We start from the raw sequence: 14,544 nt of genomic DNA on the forward strand, positions 1-14,544 counted from the left end.
TCTATTTGGGACATAGCCCTGGTATTTTCTCTGTAATGTCGGTCAAAGGCTACTAATCCAGACAGGTATGTAGTGCTACAGGGGGCAGGGTGTATTAGAAAGTTTCCTGTACTAAGAAGCATTATGACCCAGAAACATAACAGATACAGACAGACCAGGCCTAATGGCAGCCTATTCCTTATTTAGTGAACTCCTAAATATGGGCCCAGGTCAAATGTAGTGCAATATATAGGGAATAGGGTTCTATTTGGGACGTAGCCCAATACATACTGGATTTCTGACCATTCAACTCTGCTCCCAGTGTCATCTGTTTCACCTGTCCTTGTGATTGTCTCCACCCCTTCCAGGTGTGGATTATTTTCCCTGGTGTTTTTAGCCCTGTGTTTCCTGTCTCTCTGTGGCAGTTCATCTTGTATGTTCAAGGCAACCAGAGTGTTTTTCCCATGCGCCTGCTTTTCTATTCTCTCTTACTAGTACTCCCAGTACTCCCAGTTTTGACCTTTGCCTGTTTTTCTGGACTCCATTCCCACCTGCCTGACCATTCTGCCTGCCCTGACCTCGAGCCTGCCTGACCATTCTGCCTGCCCTGACCTCGAGCCTGCCTGACCATTCTGCCTGCCCTGACCTCGAGCCTGCCTGCCATTCTGCCTGCCCTGACCTCGAGCCTGCCTGACCATCCTGCCTGCCCTGACCTCGAGCCTGCCTGACCATCCTGCCTGCCCTGACCTCGAGCCTGCCTGACCATTCTGCCTGCCCTGACCTCGAGCCTGCCTGACCATCCTGCCTGCCCTGACCTCGAGCCTGCCTGACCATCCTGCCTGCCCTGACCTCGAGCCTGCCTGACCATTCTGCCTGCCCTGACCTCGTGCCTGCCTGACCATTCTGCCTGCCCTGACCTCGAGCCTGCCTGCCATTCTGTACCTCTGAACTGGTTTTGACTTTTTGCCTGTCCACGACCATTCTCTTGCCTACCCCTTTTGGATTGTTAATAAACACCTTGAACTCTAACCATCTGCCTCCTGTGTCTGCATCTGGGTCTCGCCTTGTGCCCTTATATCCAAACTGTATATACCCACTAAGACTATCAAGCATCATGACATCCAAAACAGACACGCAAGTACACACACTGCTTTGTCATGTTTAGACAGCAGAATATAAGCCATGTGACAAACAGTAGCCTGAGTTTAGTCACATCACTATTACTGATTTACATTTAGATTTCAACTTAAATCAAGGAAAATATAAAGATGAGAAATAGTGATCCTTACACTGAGACTGAGTAGTTAGACATTGAATGCACGGGCGGTCCTTATGAATATGGGGCTGTCGTTGTCTGCATCCCAAACAGCACGCTATTCTCTATAGCCATTTCAAACACACTTTTATATTACTGCAGCAGCAAGGTCACTGGGGCTGGTCTCCTGGGGCCGTGTAGATGAATAAAGCTAGTAAACTAACACAGTTAGGCTATACATCACACTGTTACTGTAGGCCAGCTGCATCATCTATCACACTGTTACTGTAGGCCTACTGCATCATCTATCACACTGTTACTGTAGGCCAGCTGCATCATCTATCACACTGTTACTGTAGGACTACTGCATCATCTATCAAACTGTTACTGTAGGCCTACTGCATCTTCTATCAAACTGTTACTGTAGGCCTACTGCATCATCTATCACACTGTTACTGTAGGACTACTGCATCATCTAAAACACTGTTACTGTAGGCCTACTGCATCATCTATCACACTGTTACTGTAGGTCAGCTGCATCATCTATCACACTGTTACTGTAGGCCTACTGCATCATCTATCACACTGTTACTATAGGCCAGCTGCATCATCTATCACACTGTTACTGTAGGACTACTGCATCATCTAAAACACTGTTACTGTAGGCCTACTGCATCATCTATCACACTGTTACTGTAGGCCTACTGCATCATCTATCACACTTACTGTAGATCTACTGCATCATCAATCACCCTGTTACTGTAGGTCTACTGCATAATCTATCACACTGTTACTGTAGGACTACTGCATCATCTATCACACTGTTACTGTAGGCCTACTGCATCATCTATCACACTGTTACTGTAGGCCAGCTGCATCATCTATCACTATTACTGTAGGTCTACTGCATCATCTATTACACTGTTACTGTAGGCCAGCTGCATCATCAATAACACTGTTACTGTAGGCCTACTGCATAATCTAAAACACTATTACTGTAGGCCAGCTGCATCATCTATCACACTGTTACTGAAGGACTACTGCATCATCTAAAACACTGTTACTGTAGGCCTACTGCATCATCTATCACACTGTTACTGAAGGACTACTGCATCATCTAAAACACTGTTACTGTAAGCCTGCTGCATCATCTATAACACTTACTGCAGGCCTACTGTATCATCAATCACACTGTTACTGTAGGACTACTGTATCATCAAACATACAGTTACTGTAGTCCTACTGCATCATCAATCACACTGTTACTGTAGGCCTACTGCAGCATCTATCACACTGTTACTGTAGGCCTACTGCAGCATCTATCACACTGTTACTTTAGGCCTACTGCATCATCTATCACACTGTTACTGTAGGCCTACTGCATCATCTATCACACTGTTACTGTAGGCCAGCTGCATCATCTATCACACTGTTACTGTAGGACTACTGCATCATCTAAAACACTGTTACTGTAGGCCTACTGCATCATCTATCACACTGTTACTGTAGGCCAGCTGCATCATCTATCACACTGTTACTGTAGGCCTACTGCATCATCTAAAACACTGTTACTGTAGGACTACTGCAGCATCTAAAACACTGTTACTGTAGGCCTGCTGCATCATCTATAACACTTACTGCAGGCCTACTGTATCATCAATCACACTGTTACTGTGGGACTACTGTATCAAACATACAGTTACTGTAGTCCTACTGCATCAATCACACTGTTACTGTAGGACTACTGCATCATCTATCACACTGTTACTGTAGGACTACTGCATCATCTATCACACTGTTACTGTAGGCCTACTGCATCATCTATCACACTGTTACTGTAGGACTACTGCATCATCTAAAACACTGTTACTGTAGGCCTACTGCATCATCTATCACACTGTTACTGTAGGCCAGCTGCATCATCTATCCCACTGTTACTGTAGGCCTACTGCATCATCTAAAACACTGTTACTGTAGGACTACTGCAGCATCTAAAACACTGTTACTGTAGGCCTGCTGCAGCATCTAAAACACTGTTACTGTAGGACTACTGCATCATCTAAAACACTGTTACTGTAGGACTACTGCATCATCTATCACACTGTTACTGTAGGACTACTGCATCATCTAAAACAATGTTACTGTAGGACTACTGCAGCATCTATCAGTAGCAGCCTCTGATCCATCCATCACCCATCCCTCACCTTGTCAGCCACCCTGTAAAACAGATGTGGGATATGAAGTGTGGCAACGTGCCAGCTGCCACCCAGAGACACCACCAGCCAGGCAGGATGGTGATGGGGATCTGCGGTGGCTGACCAGAATCATAATCATATTCTAGATGACTAGTTCTCTGACCTAGTCAGTAATATCCAGAATATGCTAATGTAAATACACTGTGTACTGGTCCCTGATCTTAGCATTATTGGGTTTCAGAGAAGCACTTTATGAACATGATGTGTTATTACATATTTAATGAACTGCTGGGACAAACTACAGGTGAAGAACAGACTGCTGATCAAAACAGGTTTTTAATTTTGTTTAGTCCCCACATTCCCTCAATGGTCATTTTTCTCCCCCACCCCCTCAACAGTCTTTACTCTGCCTTATTTATTCATCACTGCTACAGTCGTTATTGTACATAGCATATAGTGCAATTTATATTCATATTGTTGTTGGTTTTATTACCATTTAGATCATTTTAATTAACTTAGTCCTGCATCTTGGAACTTGAAGCCTAAGATTTTCACTGTACCCAGCAATCACACCTGCAACCCTGTACATGTGACAATTAAACACTGAATCTGAATGTTGCTAAGTGAAAAAGTCCTGATTAATCTCATCCCTCATTAAACAATCAAATTCCTGGGTAGTATTCACTAGAAACCAAGCGGAAGAAAATAGACCTGAACTTTTCCAATAAGAAACGGTCATTTCCGTTTACAACATTTTTTCAGTCGCGAAACGTTTTGCTACGGTGTGCATTAATGAATACAACCCTGCTGAATGAAACCCACCTAGAGGGGAGACTTAATTCATTATGACACGTTATCTTATTTACAGCTTTATTCAGACTGGCTTCTATAGAGAAGATAAACGAGCTAACCAGGCTTAATGAGCTGAGATGATGGAAGGTGGCACCGTGGGGCAGGATACTGCCTTATAGCATCACAACACAGTGTTGTAGCATCTGTCTGATAGGAGGTTCATTATTCTCCTCCACGGGACAGTGTACAGTTGATGTGTCAGAATGGATTTGAGCCCTTTAAGACCCAGGAGTGGTGTTCCATCATCTAGGTTGCATCCCAAATGGCACCCTATTCTCTATACTGTAATGTACAGTACTACTTTTGACCAGGGCCCATAGTGCACTATATAGGGTGCAATTTGGGACATAACCTAGTCTAGATCGAGGGATGGCCAACTTCAGTTCTCAGCCATATTTATCCTTTAGTTTAACTAGGCAAGTCAGTTAAGAACAAATTCTTTTTCACAATGACAGCCTAGGAACAGTGGGTTAACTGCCTTGTTCAGGGGCAGAACGACAGATGTTTTACTTGTCAGCTCAGGGATTTGATCTAGCAAGCTTTCAGTTACTGGCCCAAAGCTCTCACCACTTTGGCTACCTGCCCCCCAAAATACCCTAGTTATTCATAACACTAGCTAGATTCAACATGCCAGTCCATAAGTTCAGGATGCATGTACACATCAAGATCATGTGTACAAGGTTTTTACAAGGCATCATACGATAGATCACTATGGTTCGAGTTCCTTCCCAAGTACATTGCAAATGCATGCAAGATCTTACAATGCCTGGATAGGTACTGTATTGTTAACCTATCAGCAAACCACATCATATGATATCACCATCTGATGCCCGACTGCATAGTCGATGATGACGACATAGCACGCAACCATTGGTTGACTCAATGCAATGCCTGCAAATCTAGTCGGGCAGGAACTTGCCCTATATCTCTCTTCCCGTCCTACTCCACCTCTTCCTACTCCTCCTTTCATCCTTTCATCCACTCATCATTGTCAACCTGATCCTACTTGACTCTGCTCTCAGTCGCTCCACGTCTCTCTCTCCATTGTTCTGTAATCAGACTGGTCTCTGTTCAGAGTCCTGACCCTCTGAATCATTCATTCATACATACAGGAGAGACATGATTAGCATTATATTAGCATTATGCTAAAATGTTCCCTCCATCCCACTGTCTCTCTCCAATTGAGACCGTGCTGCTACGGTATGTGTTCATCCAACCTCAAGTGAACTGTGGGGATATGAAGCAGACAGATCACAGATTACTGCACCTGTACATAGCCCACCTATAATTTAGCCCAAACAACTACCTCTTTCCCAACTGTATTTAATTTTTATTTATTTATTTATTTTGCTCCTTTGCACCCCATTATTTTTTATTTCTACTTTGCACATTCTTCCATTGCAAAACTACCATTCCAGTATTTTACTTGCTATATTGTATTTACTTTGCCATCATGGCCTTTTTTGCCTTTACCTCCCTTCTCACCTCATTTGCTCACATTGTATATAGACTTGTTTATACTGCATTATTGACTGTATGTTTGTTTTTACTCCATGTGTAACTCTGTGTCGTTTTATCTGTCGAACTGCTTTGCTTTATCTTGGCCAGGTCGCAATTGTAAATGAGAACTTGTTCTCAACTTGCCTACCTGGTAAAATAAAGGTAAAATAAAAAAAATTTAAAAAAAAAACAGATGCAGCCCTGCACACTCATATGTTGCATCCAAAATAGCACTCTATTCTCTTTATAGTATACTGGTCAAAAGTAGTCCACCGTATAAGGAATAGGGTGCCATTTGGGATGCATTCTACATCTCTACCCTAGCCTGCTTGTGTCTGTTTTCCATTACAGCAATCACCTTTTTAGATTCCATTTTTGCTCTTTAACAATCCCTAATTGAGTGTTATGCTATTCATTCTAGTTCTCATGCACTGTAGTTTGTCCTGCCTGATGACAGAGACGTGTTAATGGAACCATTAGTTAGAGGAGAGGAGACATTACTCAGAAAGAAACACAATGTTCTCGATACAGAACTGTTCACCATCATACATACTGTTTCTTCATACCAGGGGCACATTAATAACACACCTCCTGACATGCAGCACTAAAAACCATCAAATGAAACACAGTATGTTCACACATGGAACTCTATTCCTATAGTTCACTACTTCTGACCATAGGGCTCTGGTCAAACATAGTGCACTATATAGGAAATAGGGTGCCATTTGAGACTCAAATACAATTTCCACTTCTACAAGGAGTTGATGGATGATGGTTAATATAGACAGTTTTTCCATCCAACACATCTCTCTACAAATGAAAGCTATCATATGAAACAACTATAGCCTATTAGGACTGATATTTCACCATTTACCCAGATATATTAGACAGGAAGCCTAAGAGGCCAAATGGGAACTATTAGTGAAATATGATGATTGAATGGACTGGTTCCATCTTCATACCTGCAATAGCTACCATTAAGGTTGCCTCTTATATGCTTCTACATCTGCATTGCTTGCGGTTTGGGGTTTTAGGCAGGGTTTCTGTACAGCACTTTGTGACATCGGCTGGTGTAAAGAAAAAAGGCTTTATAAATACATTTGATTGATTGATTGGTGAAGTCTGAACTAGGCATCAGCCACAGTTAGGCTTTACTGTTACTACCAGCCTTCACTAGCCAATGTCCACCTATATATATACACACACCCACGTCTATGTCAAATCAATCAATTAAATATATTTTATAAAGCCATTGTAACATCAGCATATATTGAAGACTTAGCCATGTTAGCCACAGAGGAATCTTCCCCATTGAAAATGATCACAATTTAGTCTCAATTTCACACTGAGTGCCAAGTTCATCTCCACTAAGCTGAAGCCTGTCAACAGATTGGTCCATCTCCTGGAAACATTCATATCATGTTTCCAATCTGAGCTACTGCCATCCCTGGGGTCCATATGGTCATGATAATGGGTGGTATTGTGGTGGCTGATAAGGTATTGTGGAAGAGCTACGCTCCCACAGAGCAAAAGGGTCAGTCTGTGAACACCACGGCATGAGTCTGCACCTGATGCAGAGGGGCTGTAGACATGTGTCAGTGTGCTGGGGCTATCTGGTGGGTTTATTGTTCCCCTGGTGATTTATTTTTACCTTTATTTAACTAGGCAAGTCAGTTAAGAACAAATTCTTATTTTCAATGACGGCCTAGGAACAGTGGGTTAACTGCCTGTTCAGGGGCAGACAGATTTGTACCTTGTCAGCTCAGGGGTTTGAACTTGCAACCTTCTGGTTACTAGTCCAACACTCTAAGCACTAGAGCATGACAGAGCATACAGTTGGAATGGGTCTTGCAGCCAGACCACAGCAGCACACATCTCTGCCCTGTACCTGCTACAGACACATGCATGAACACACAGACAGACAGACAGACAGACAGACAGATAGACACACCCCACTGGGCACAGACGTCAGTTTAACATCTAGTTTTGATTGACATTTGGTTGAGTTGTCAACTGACGTGAATTCAATGTGAAATCAACAAATGTCACCATGTCATTTAGGTTAAAAACTTGGGTGAAACAAAATAGGAAAAGCCATTACATTGATGACGTTCTGCAAATTCTATCAGTTTTTCCACCTTCATTCAACATCACTTTTATTTTTGGGGTTGAAATCACGTGGAAACAACGTTGGTTCAACCAGTTTTTGCCCAGTGCGACACCTTCTGTGGTCCCATCCACCACATCAGATCAGGGCACCATGTATCTGATCTGTGTGTTCTAAATATTGCAAATGGGTCATGTTATGTTAGCTGTCATCTTCAGATGTTGAAATGTTGTCTAACAAGCACAAACTCAAATGAGGAAACAGTCACACTCCATAAGAGTTCAGAGTAATGCCTCAATCCCTAATAAGAATGAACCCCATCTCTAATAACACCCCATCTGTAATCTCTAGTTACATGGTCTCTAGACTACAATATCAGACCTGTACAGAACAGAACACATGCAGCAGCAGCAACCCCCGTTTTACCAGGCATCGAGTCATCCACTGAGACCCCTACCCTTTATTATGGTGCTACAATGTAGCGCTCTGTGCGTGTTGATGATGTTGTATTTGTTGCATGTGTAAAATGCTGTTTCTGAAATGGTTTATATTTCCTTACCAGGTTGAGCACAGTCTCCACGATATCCCTGTTGCTAACCTCCCCCACCTGGATCAATCCGATCAGAACCGCGAATTTCATCTTGATATTCCGGATGGGCACCTGCGGGTTGATTATCCCGCCCGGTAGAACCATGGAACCCGAGCCTGATACCATTATTTTCCCGGTACCAGAGCACCCTTGCTGCCCATGACCCGGGGGGATTTCACGGTCCGAAAGAGACACAGCTCCCGGCATCTTCACCGCCGGCCTCTCACTTGTCGTGTCCATTCAACCAGATCGATATCACCTGCTTTAATCGCTGTTCAACTGCATCAATTAATTAGGATACAAAATAGAAGATTCTGGAAGAACCTGACGAAAGGGAAACCCCTATATTGTTTACATCCACTCTCTCTGCCGTGCCCGAATAGGAACCGCAATCTGGTAACAATTTATTGAGGGTAGAACGAGCAGTGTCCTTCCCTGTATTCAGACGTCTTCTGGTAATCTGAACAGATTGAAGCTGAACAGCGCCGCAACCGCTGCAGGGTCTCTGGGCTATGGCTCGGTCATGTTGCCCCCTGCCTGCGGGAAGAAGCGCGTCACATGAGTTGTATGTAATCTTAGGAGAGAATACTTTAAAGGGATTCAACAAAGCCCTTTACAGTTGAATTGGCTGTGAATCAGTCCATCTTTGTGGTTGTATTGCTGTCTGAACTTAATTTATCAAAGCAGTGGCCAATAGAAGGGAGGAAAATGTTACTCAAAAGCTTTTTAGTGAAAGCGCCAGTAACACAATAGAGAAAGCACCTTATTAAAGATTAGATTGTGAAAAGCTATGCGGGTAGTTTGAATAATTATTTTATTAAAGGTAGCCTAAATACAAGTGGCACTCTATTTCTCTTTATAGTCCACTAGGCTCTGGTTAAACGTGCACTAAATAGGGTGCCGTTTGCGACTCATTTTCTGAGTTATACGAGTCATACAATGGGAGGACACTATTCTTAACATTTCTTTTTACTTCCAGACAGCTTCACCGTAGTATATCATTCATTCTATTGAACATTAACCATTACTGCACCAAATGTTGGAAAATAAAATAATACGGAATTACTTTACCTTTCCTGTTTAAATGTAAGTCAATACAATAAATCATTTGAATTAGTCACCCTTATTCCTTGTGTAATTTCTGCACAAAACCACAATCACACACACAGAAAGAGAGAAAGAGAAGACACGCATGCACGCACACAAACACAGACAGCAGAAATGACTGCACTGTCAGAGCTAGAAACACAAGCATTTCGCTTACACCCGCAATAACATCTGCTAAACATGTGTATGTGATTTCATTTGATTTGACACACACACACGTAAGGCTGTCTACTTGTCTTTTATTTAATTATGTAAATGGCACTCCTGATGTCTCGCAGCTCATTGAACAGTCCGTAGATGTGGAAGTGACCTTGGAGAGTCTTCCTGCAGAACCACAGAAGAGCAGACAGAACAGAAATAACAGGTTTGGGGGAAGTTACTAATATTGTGTCCCTAATGGCACCCTATTTCCTATATAGTGCACCCCTTTGGACCAGGGCCCATAGGGCTCTGGTCAAAAGTACTGTACTGTGTAGGGAATAGGGGCCACTTGGGACGGGACCCTGGTCAAAGTAATGCACTATATAGGGGATATAGTGGCATTTGTGACGCCAAATAAATCTGTAACCTTATGAATCCAGTCTGTTTGATGAAGCTGTATTGTTCAGAAATCAGATGATGCTATCTAGTGGATAAATGAATACATTATTTCAGTGAATATGGGAGGAAACTATATCTATATATATATATATGGTCCAATCCCAAATCAACCCCCAGAACAGGGGTGCCAAACATCATTCCACGGAGGGCCGAGTGTCTACGGGTTATTGATTTTTCCTTTCAATTCAGACAACCAGGTGAGGGGAGTTCCTTACCTATTGTTGAACTTAATTAACCAATCAAGTACAAGGGAGGAGCGAAAACCCATAGACACTTGGCCCTCCGTGGAATTAGTTTAACACGTGTGCCCTAGAACCATACCCTATGCACTTGATTGGTGTATGCAGTATGGTGAAACATGTGCCTAGCAAATCAGAGTACAAGTTGGATCTATTACCATATTTCTCTGCCTGTAAAATCCTCTCATATCGCCACAAGTGCACAGGGCATAGGGTCTAGGGGTCAATTTGGGATAAGCCATCTTTTGTGATCCCTCCATCATTAATCTGATCATTTCAATAAAACATATTCCATATGTATGAAACACAAATAAAAAAATGTACAACCCTGAGTTGAGAGATAAACAGACTGAAGGTTGTAATACACAGTATGACCACCAGGGAGCAACAACATCCTGTAAATAATAAATAATCATCATCATTTGGTGGGTGCTTATATTTGTCCTATTTCACACATGCATAAGTGTGTATTAATATACGTGAGATTTGTAAATAGTTTTTTTTACATATCCTAACCAAGCCGCAAGCTGCACTTCTTGACACAATGCCTCCTTAACCGGGAAGCCAGCCGCACCAATGTGTCAGAGGAAACACAGTGCACCTGGCAACTGTGTCAGCGTGCACTGCGCCCGGCCCACCACAGGAGTCGCTATTGCGCGATGGGACAAGGACATCCCAGCCGGCCAAACCCTCCCCTAACCCGGACAACGCCAGGACAATTGTCGCCGCCCCCCCCAGCCGGCTGCGACAGAGCCTGGACACGAACCCAGAATCTCTAGTGGCACAGCTAGCACTGCATTGCAGTGCCATAGACCACTGCGCCACTCGGGAGGCCCCAGTCATTGTGTTCTTAACCAAAATAGGGCCTCCAGTCCAATTCTGTCTTGTCCTATTTGTGTAGCATGTGACTCTGGACACCAACTCACTGCCTAGCATGCTGCTATAAGGAGACCCTTCTATGGCTAAAATAGCTCTAACTTGTCCTGGTCTAAGAGTGAATGGGAGTGTCTGTTCTGACGGAGTGTGCACGGGAGAGATGTATTCTGACAGACTGAGTCTTGACTTACTTGACTTATTCCTTTCAGCTCCTAGTGGAGCAAAGAGCCTCGACGGTGCTCATCTCCAGCTAACTCTGTTCTCGGCGGTTTTCTTGACCTCATCCCAGGCGGTTTTTGCCTTTTTCATCTCTTCCTCATTCATCCTTCTCCATGTCGTCTTTAGGCGGCCTGTGACTGTGTGTGGTGTTGTGGTATTCGGGAGAGAGGTATGTAAATGTGATCTGGTATATTGTTGCTGGCGGTGTCCCTGACATCACATGGGTGTTCTCTATGGTGTGGAACAGCTATGTGGGGTCAGGGGTGAAAGGTCATTAGAATGCTGGGAGGCCAGTAGATTGTTATAGATGGTCTTTTTTTTGGTTTGGTTAAGACAAATTCCCTGAAGATAAGTTAACTGAGAACTACATCTAATTTACTGCAACAACCTGGGGAAAAGTTATAGGGGAGAGGGAGAGGAGGGGTGATGAATGAGCCAATTCAAAGCTGGGGATGATTAATGATGGAAATTTTGCCAGGACACCGGGGTTAACTGTTACGATAAGTGCCATGGATCTTTAGTGACCAGAGTCAGCACACCTGTTTAACGTCCCACCGTCCCACCACACTACACAGGGCAATGTTCCCAATCACTACCCTGGGGTATTAGGATCTGTTTTCTGCTTATTTTTACCAGACATAAGATTGACTGGCCCTCCAACACAACTTTCAGCAGCATCTGGTCTCCCATCCAGGGACCGACCGAGATTGACCCTGCTTGGCTTCAGAGGCAGCAGTGAGATGCAGGGTGGTATAGAGTAAAGGCCTGGAATGCATCCCACATGCCACAAAACTAGGGCTTTGGTCAAAAGTAGTGCACTATGTAGGGAATAGGGTGCCATTTGGAATGTGAAGTAGAAAACTCAACATGTGAGGTGTTGACTATCAGAACATACAACTCTGAAAATAAACAAACTACAAGTGGAGTGAAAAGAGAGCGACTTTCAACTAAGCAAATTCCCTTCGAGCAATTAAGTTTCTATTCTAATCCATTCTAATTGCATTTGTCTGTGTCAAAATAAACACGCAATATAAACGTTTCATAAACATTTTTTATGTTGTTTAATTAAAAAAATCTTGTCTCTGGAACTAAACTGAAGCTCAGTCCAGCCAGCTCTCTACAGCAGGTCTGGAGATCAAACCTGAGTCACATGGGCTCCTTCCCAAATGGCATCCTATTCCCTATATAGTGTACTACTTTAGACCAGAGCCCTATGGGGGTTCTGCTAAAAAGTGGTGCACTATATAGGAAATAAGGTCCCATTTAGGATGCAAACATAGTTTTCAACCTTAAACACTAAGGTCATATAGAATAACATTACAGCCATTCAGACACACACAGCACTGTTAAAGCCCAGTAAAACCAGTTTACAGATTAGTACCGTATGAATTACAATAACAATGATGCAATGCTGGAATCAATATAGAAGTTGTAGCATTAAGCCTTTCAAATATACAGTATATACAGATAGTACGCTTGCATGTATGTTTTCACACACACAGATATATATACAGACACATGCGTGCACACACAGCATATCTAACATAAAGCATGACATTTTACAGGAATAAAATAACATACAGCTTCCCAGAAGCTTTGAAGAGCTTAAATGTCCTAGACATAACTAATACTAAATACTAATGGACATTGGGAGCATCATTCTGTTCTCCTTTCGGTCATAATAATACAAATAATAATAATAATAATAATAGGCTAATTATAATAATTTTATAATAACATCCTAATAACGTCTTAATAACATCCTGCACCTAAGAAGGTCTTCTTGAGTCGTTGTGCAGAGAGTCCAGAGAAGCTCCATACTCTCTTCGGTCTCTGTGTTCTGGCATCACATTTCAAGACAGACCAACATGAGCGTTAGTCGTGCACAGTAACAGCAGATCATCAACAAACGGTGGTGATTAAACATGTGGAATCGTGGGGAAATAAATAGAAAATGACGACTGATGTTCGGCGGTAAGATGCGATAGGGCGGCCACCCCCTGGTTTTAACCATTCGTCAGCATGGTCTATTTTATTCTTTAGCGCTGCAGCTCTGCCTATTGGCTTCAGGACTCTATGAATATATACTCCTCTAGCTCCAGACATGGAAGGCATGGATGGGTCTTGCTCCAGACATGGTTGGCAGGCCATGGAAGGCATGGATGGGTCTAGCTCCAGACATGGTTGGCAGGCCATGGAAGGCATGGATGGGTCTAGCTCCAGACATGGTTGGCAGGCCATGGAAGGCATGGATGGGTTTAGCTCCAGACATGGTTGGCAGGCCATGGAAGGCATGGATGGATCTAGCTCCAGACATCATTCTCTAGTGTAACAGACGTCACTGTGCTTCCTTGGTATAGCTTCCTCACTCACAAATCCTTACTGGACCAGCATCTTGACAACATCTTAGCCAACTTCGCTACCGAACAGTTAGCAGTTCGAGAGCACATGTGGAGACATTTCAGGCTGGGGAGTGAGGTTACAAATCCAACTCGGTTACACTAGTTCTAGGCTAAGCAAGGTTGGGTCTAGTTCCCTCCAGGTATGTGTGGGTCTAGCTCTATGGACGGAAGACTCTAATGTCAGATCTTGGTCTCTGGCCCCTCTGTGCTGATTGGTTGAAAGGAGTTGCGAATACGAGCAGCTTCAGCAGCACAGAGGTGACCAAAGGCCTTGTTGTACCACTCTGGACTCCTCCCCCTGGATCAACAACAACACATGGTCAGGTTCAAACAAAACCAACAACAACAACTACACAATCTTCTGAAAATAATTAACTATATTTATACAGTATATGCTAAGGTATGTTAGGTGTGGACTCACTTGAGGTCCACCCTGCAGATGTGAGTGAGTCTGGACTTCCCAGAGCCGCAGGGTTCTAGAAGGTAGTTGGACTCTAGAACCACGGCCCTCACCCCACCGACCCGGGGACAGTCCTCATGTTCTACAGACACACACACCAATGCGCACGTCCCCTTGGGAAGGTCAGTCCTCCACGACCTGACAGAAAGAGAGACAGAGTCAGC

At 43.4% G+C, this 14,544-nt stretch overlaps 2 protein-coding genes across 7 annotated transcripts in view; both read right to left on the reverse strand.

Moving 5' to 3' along the window:
- Positions 1 to 9,023, reverse strand: part of LOC109904820 (neurobeachin) — a 335,275-nt gene extending 326,252 nt beyond the window's left edge. Inside the window, exon 1 of the mRNA XM_031791425.1 lies at positions 8,448 to 9,023. Coding sequence (XP_031647285.1) covers positions 8,448 to 8,717 — 270 coding nt within the window. The 5' untranslated portion in view covers positions 8,718 to 9,023. The remainder of the gene's footprint in view (positions 1 to 8,447) is intronic.
- A 3,528-nt stretch (positions 9,024 to 12,551) lies between these two features.
- The window catches only part of LOC109904821 (stAR-related lipid transfer protein 13), an 89,374-nt gene continuing 87,381 nt past the window's right edge, over positions 12,552 to 14,544 (reverse strand). For all 6 annotated transcript variants that reach the window (XM_031790697.1, XM_031790699.1, XM_031790698.1 and 3 more), the window contains 2 exons: positions 14,342 to 14,518; positions 12,552 to 14,218 (listed from right to left, as the gene is read on the reverse strand). In XM_031790697.1, coding sequence (XP_031646557.1) covers positions 14,101 to 14,218; positions 14,342 to 14,518 — 295 coding nt within the window. In that variant the 3' untranslated portion in view covers positions 12,552 to 14,100. The remainder of the gene's footprint in view (positions 14,219 to 14,341; positions 14,519 to 14,544) is intronic.

The sequence above is a fragment of the Oncorhynchus kisutch genome, linkage group LG15, assembly GCF_002021735.2.
Source record: "Oncorhynchus kisutch isolate 150728-3 linkage group LG15, Okis_V2, whole genome shotgun sequence".
Taxonomy (NCBI): domain Eukaryota; kingdom Metazoa; phylum Chordata; class Actinopteri; order Salmoniformes; family Salmonidae; genus Oncorhynchus; species Oncorhynchus kisutch.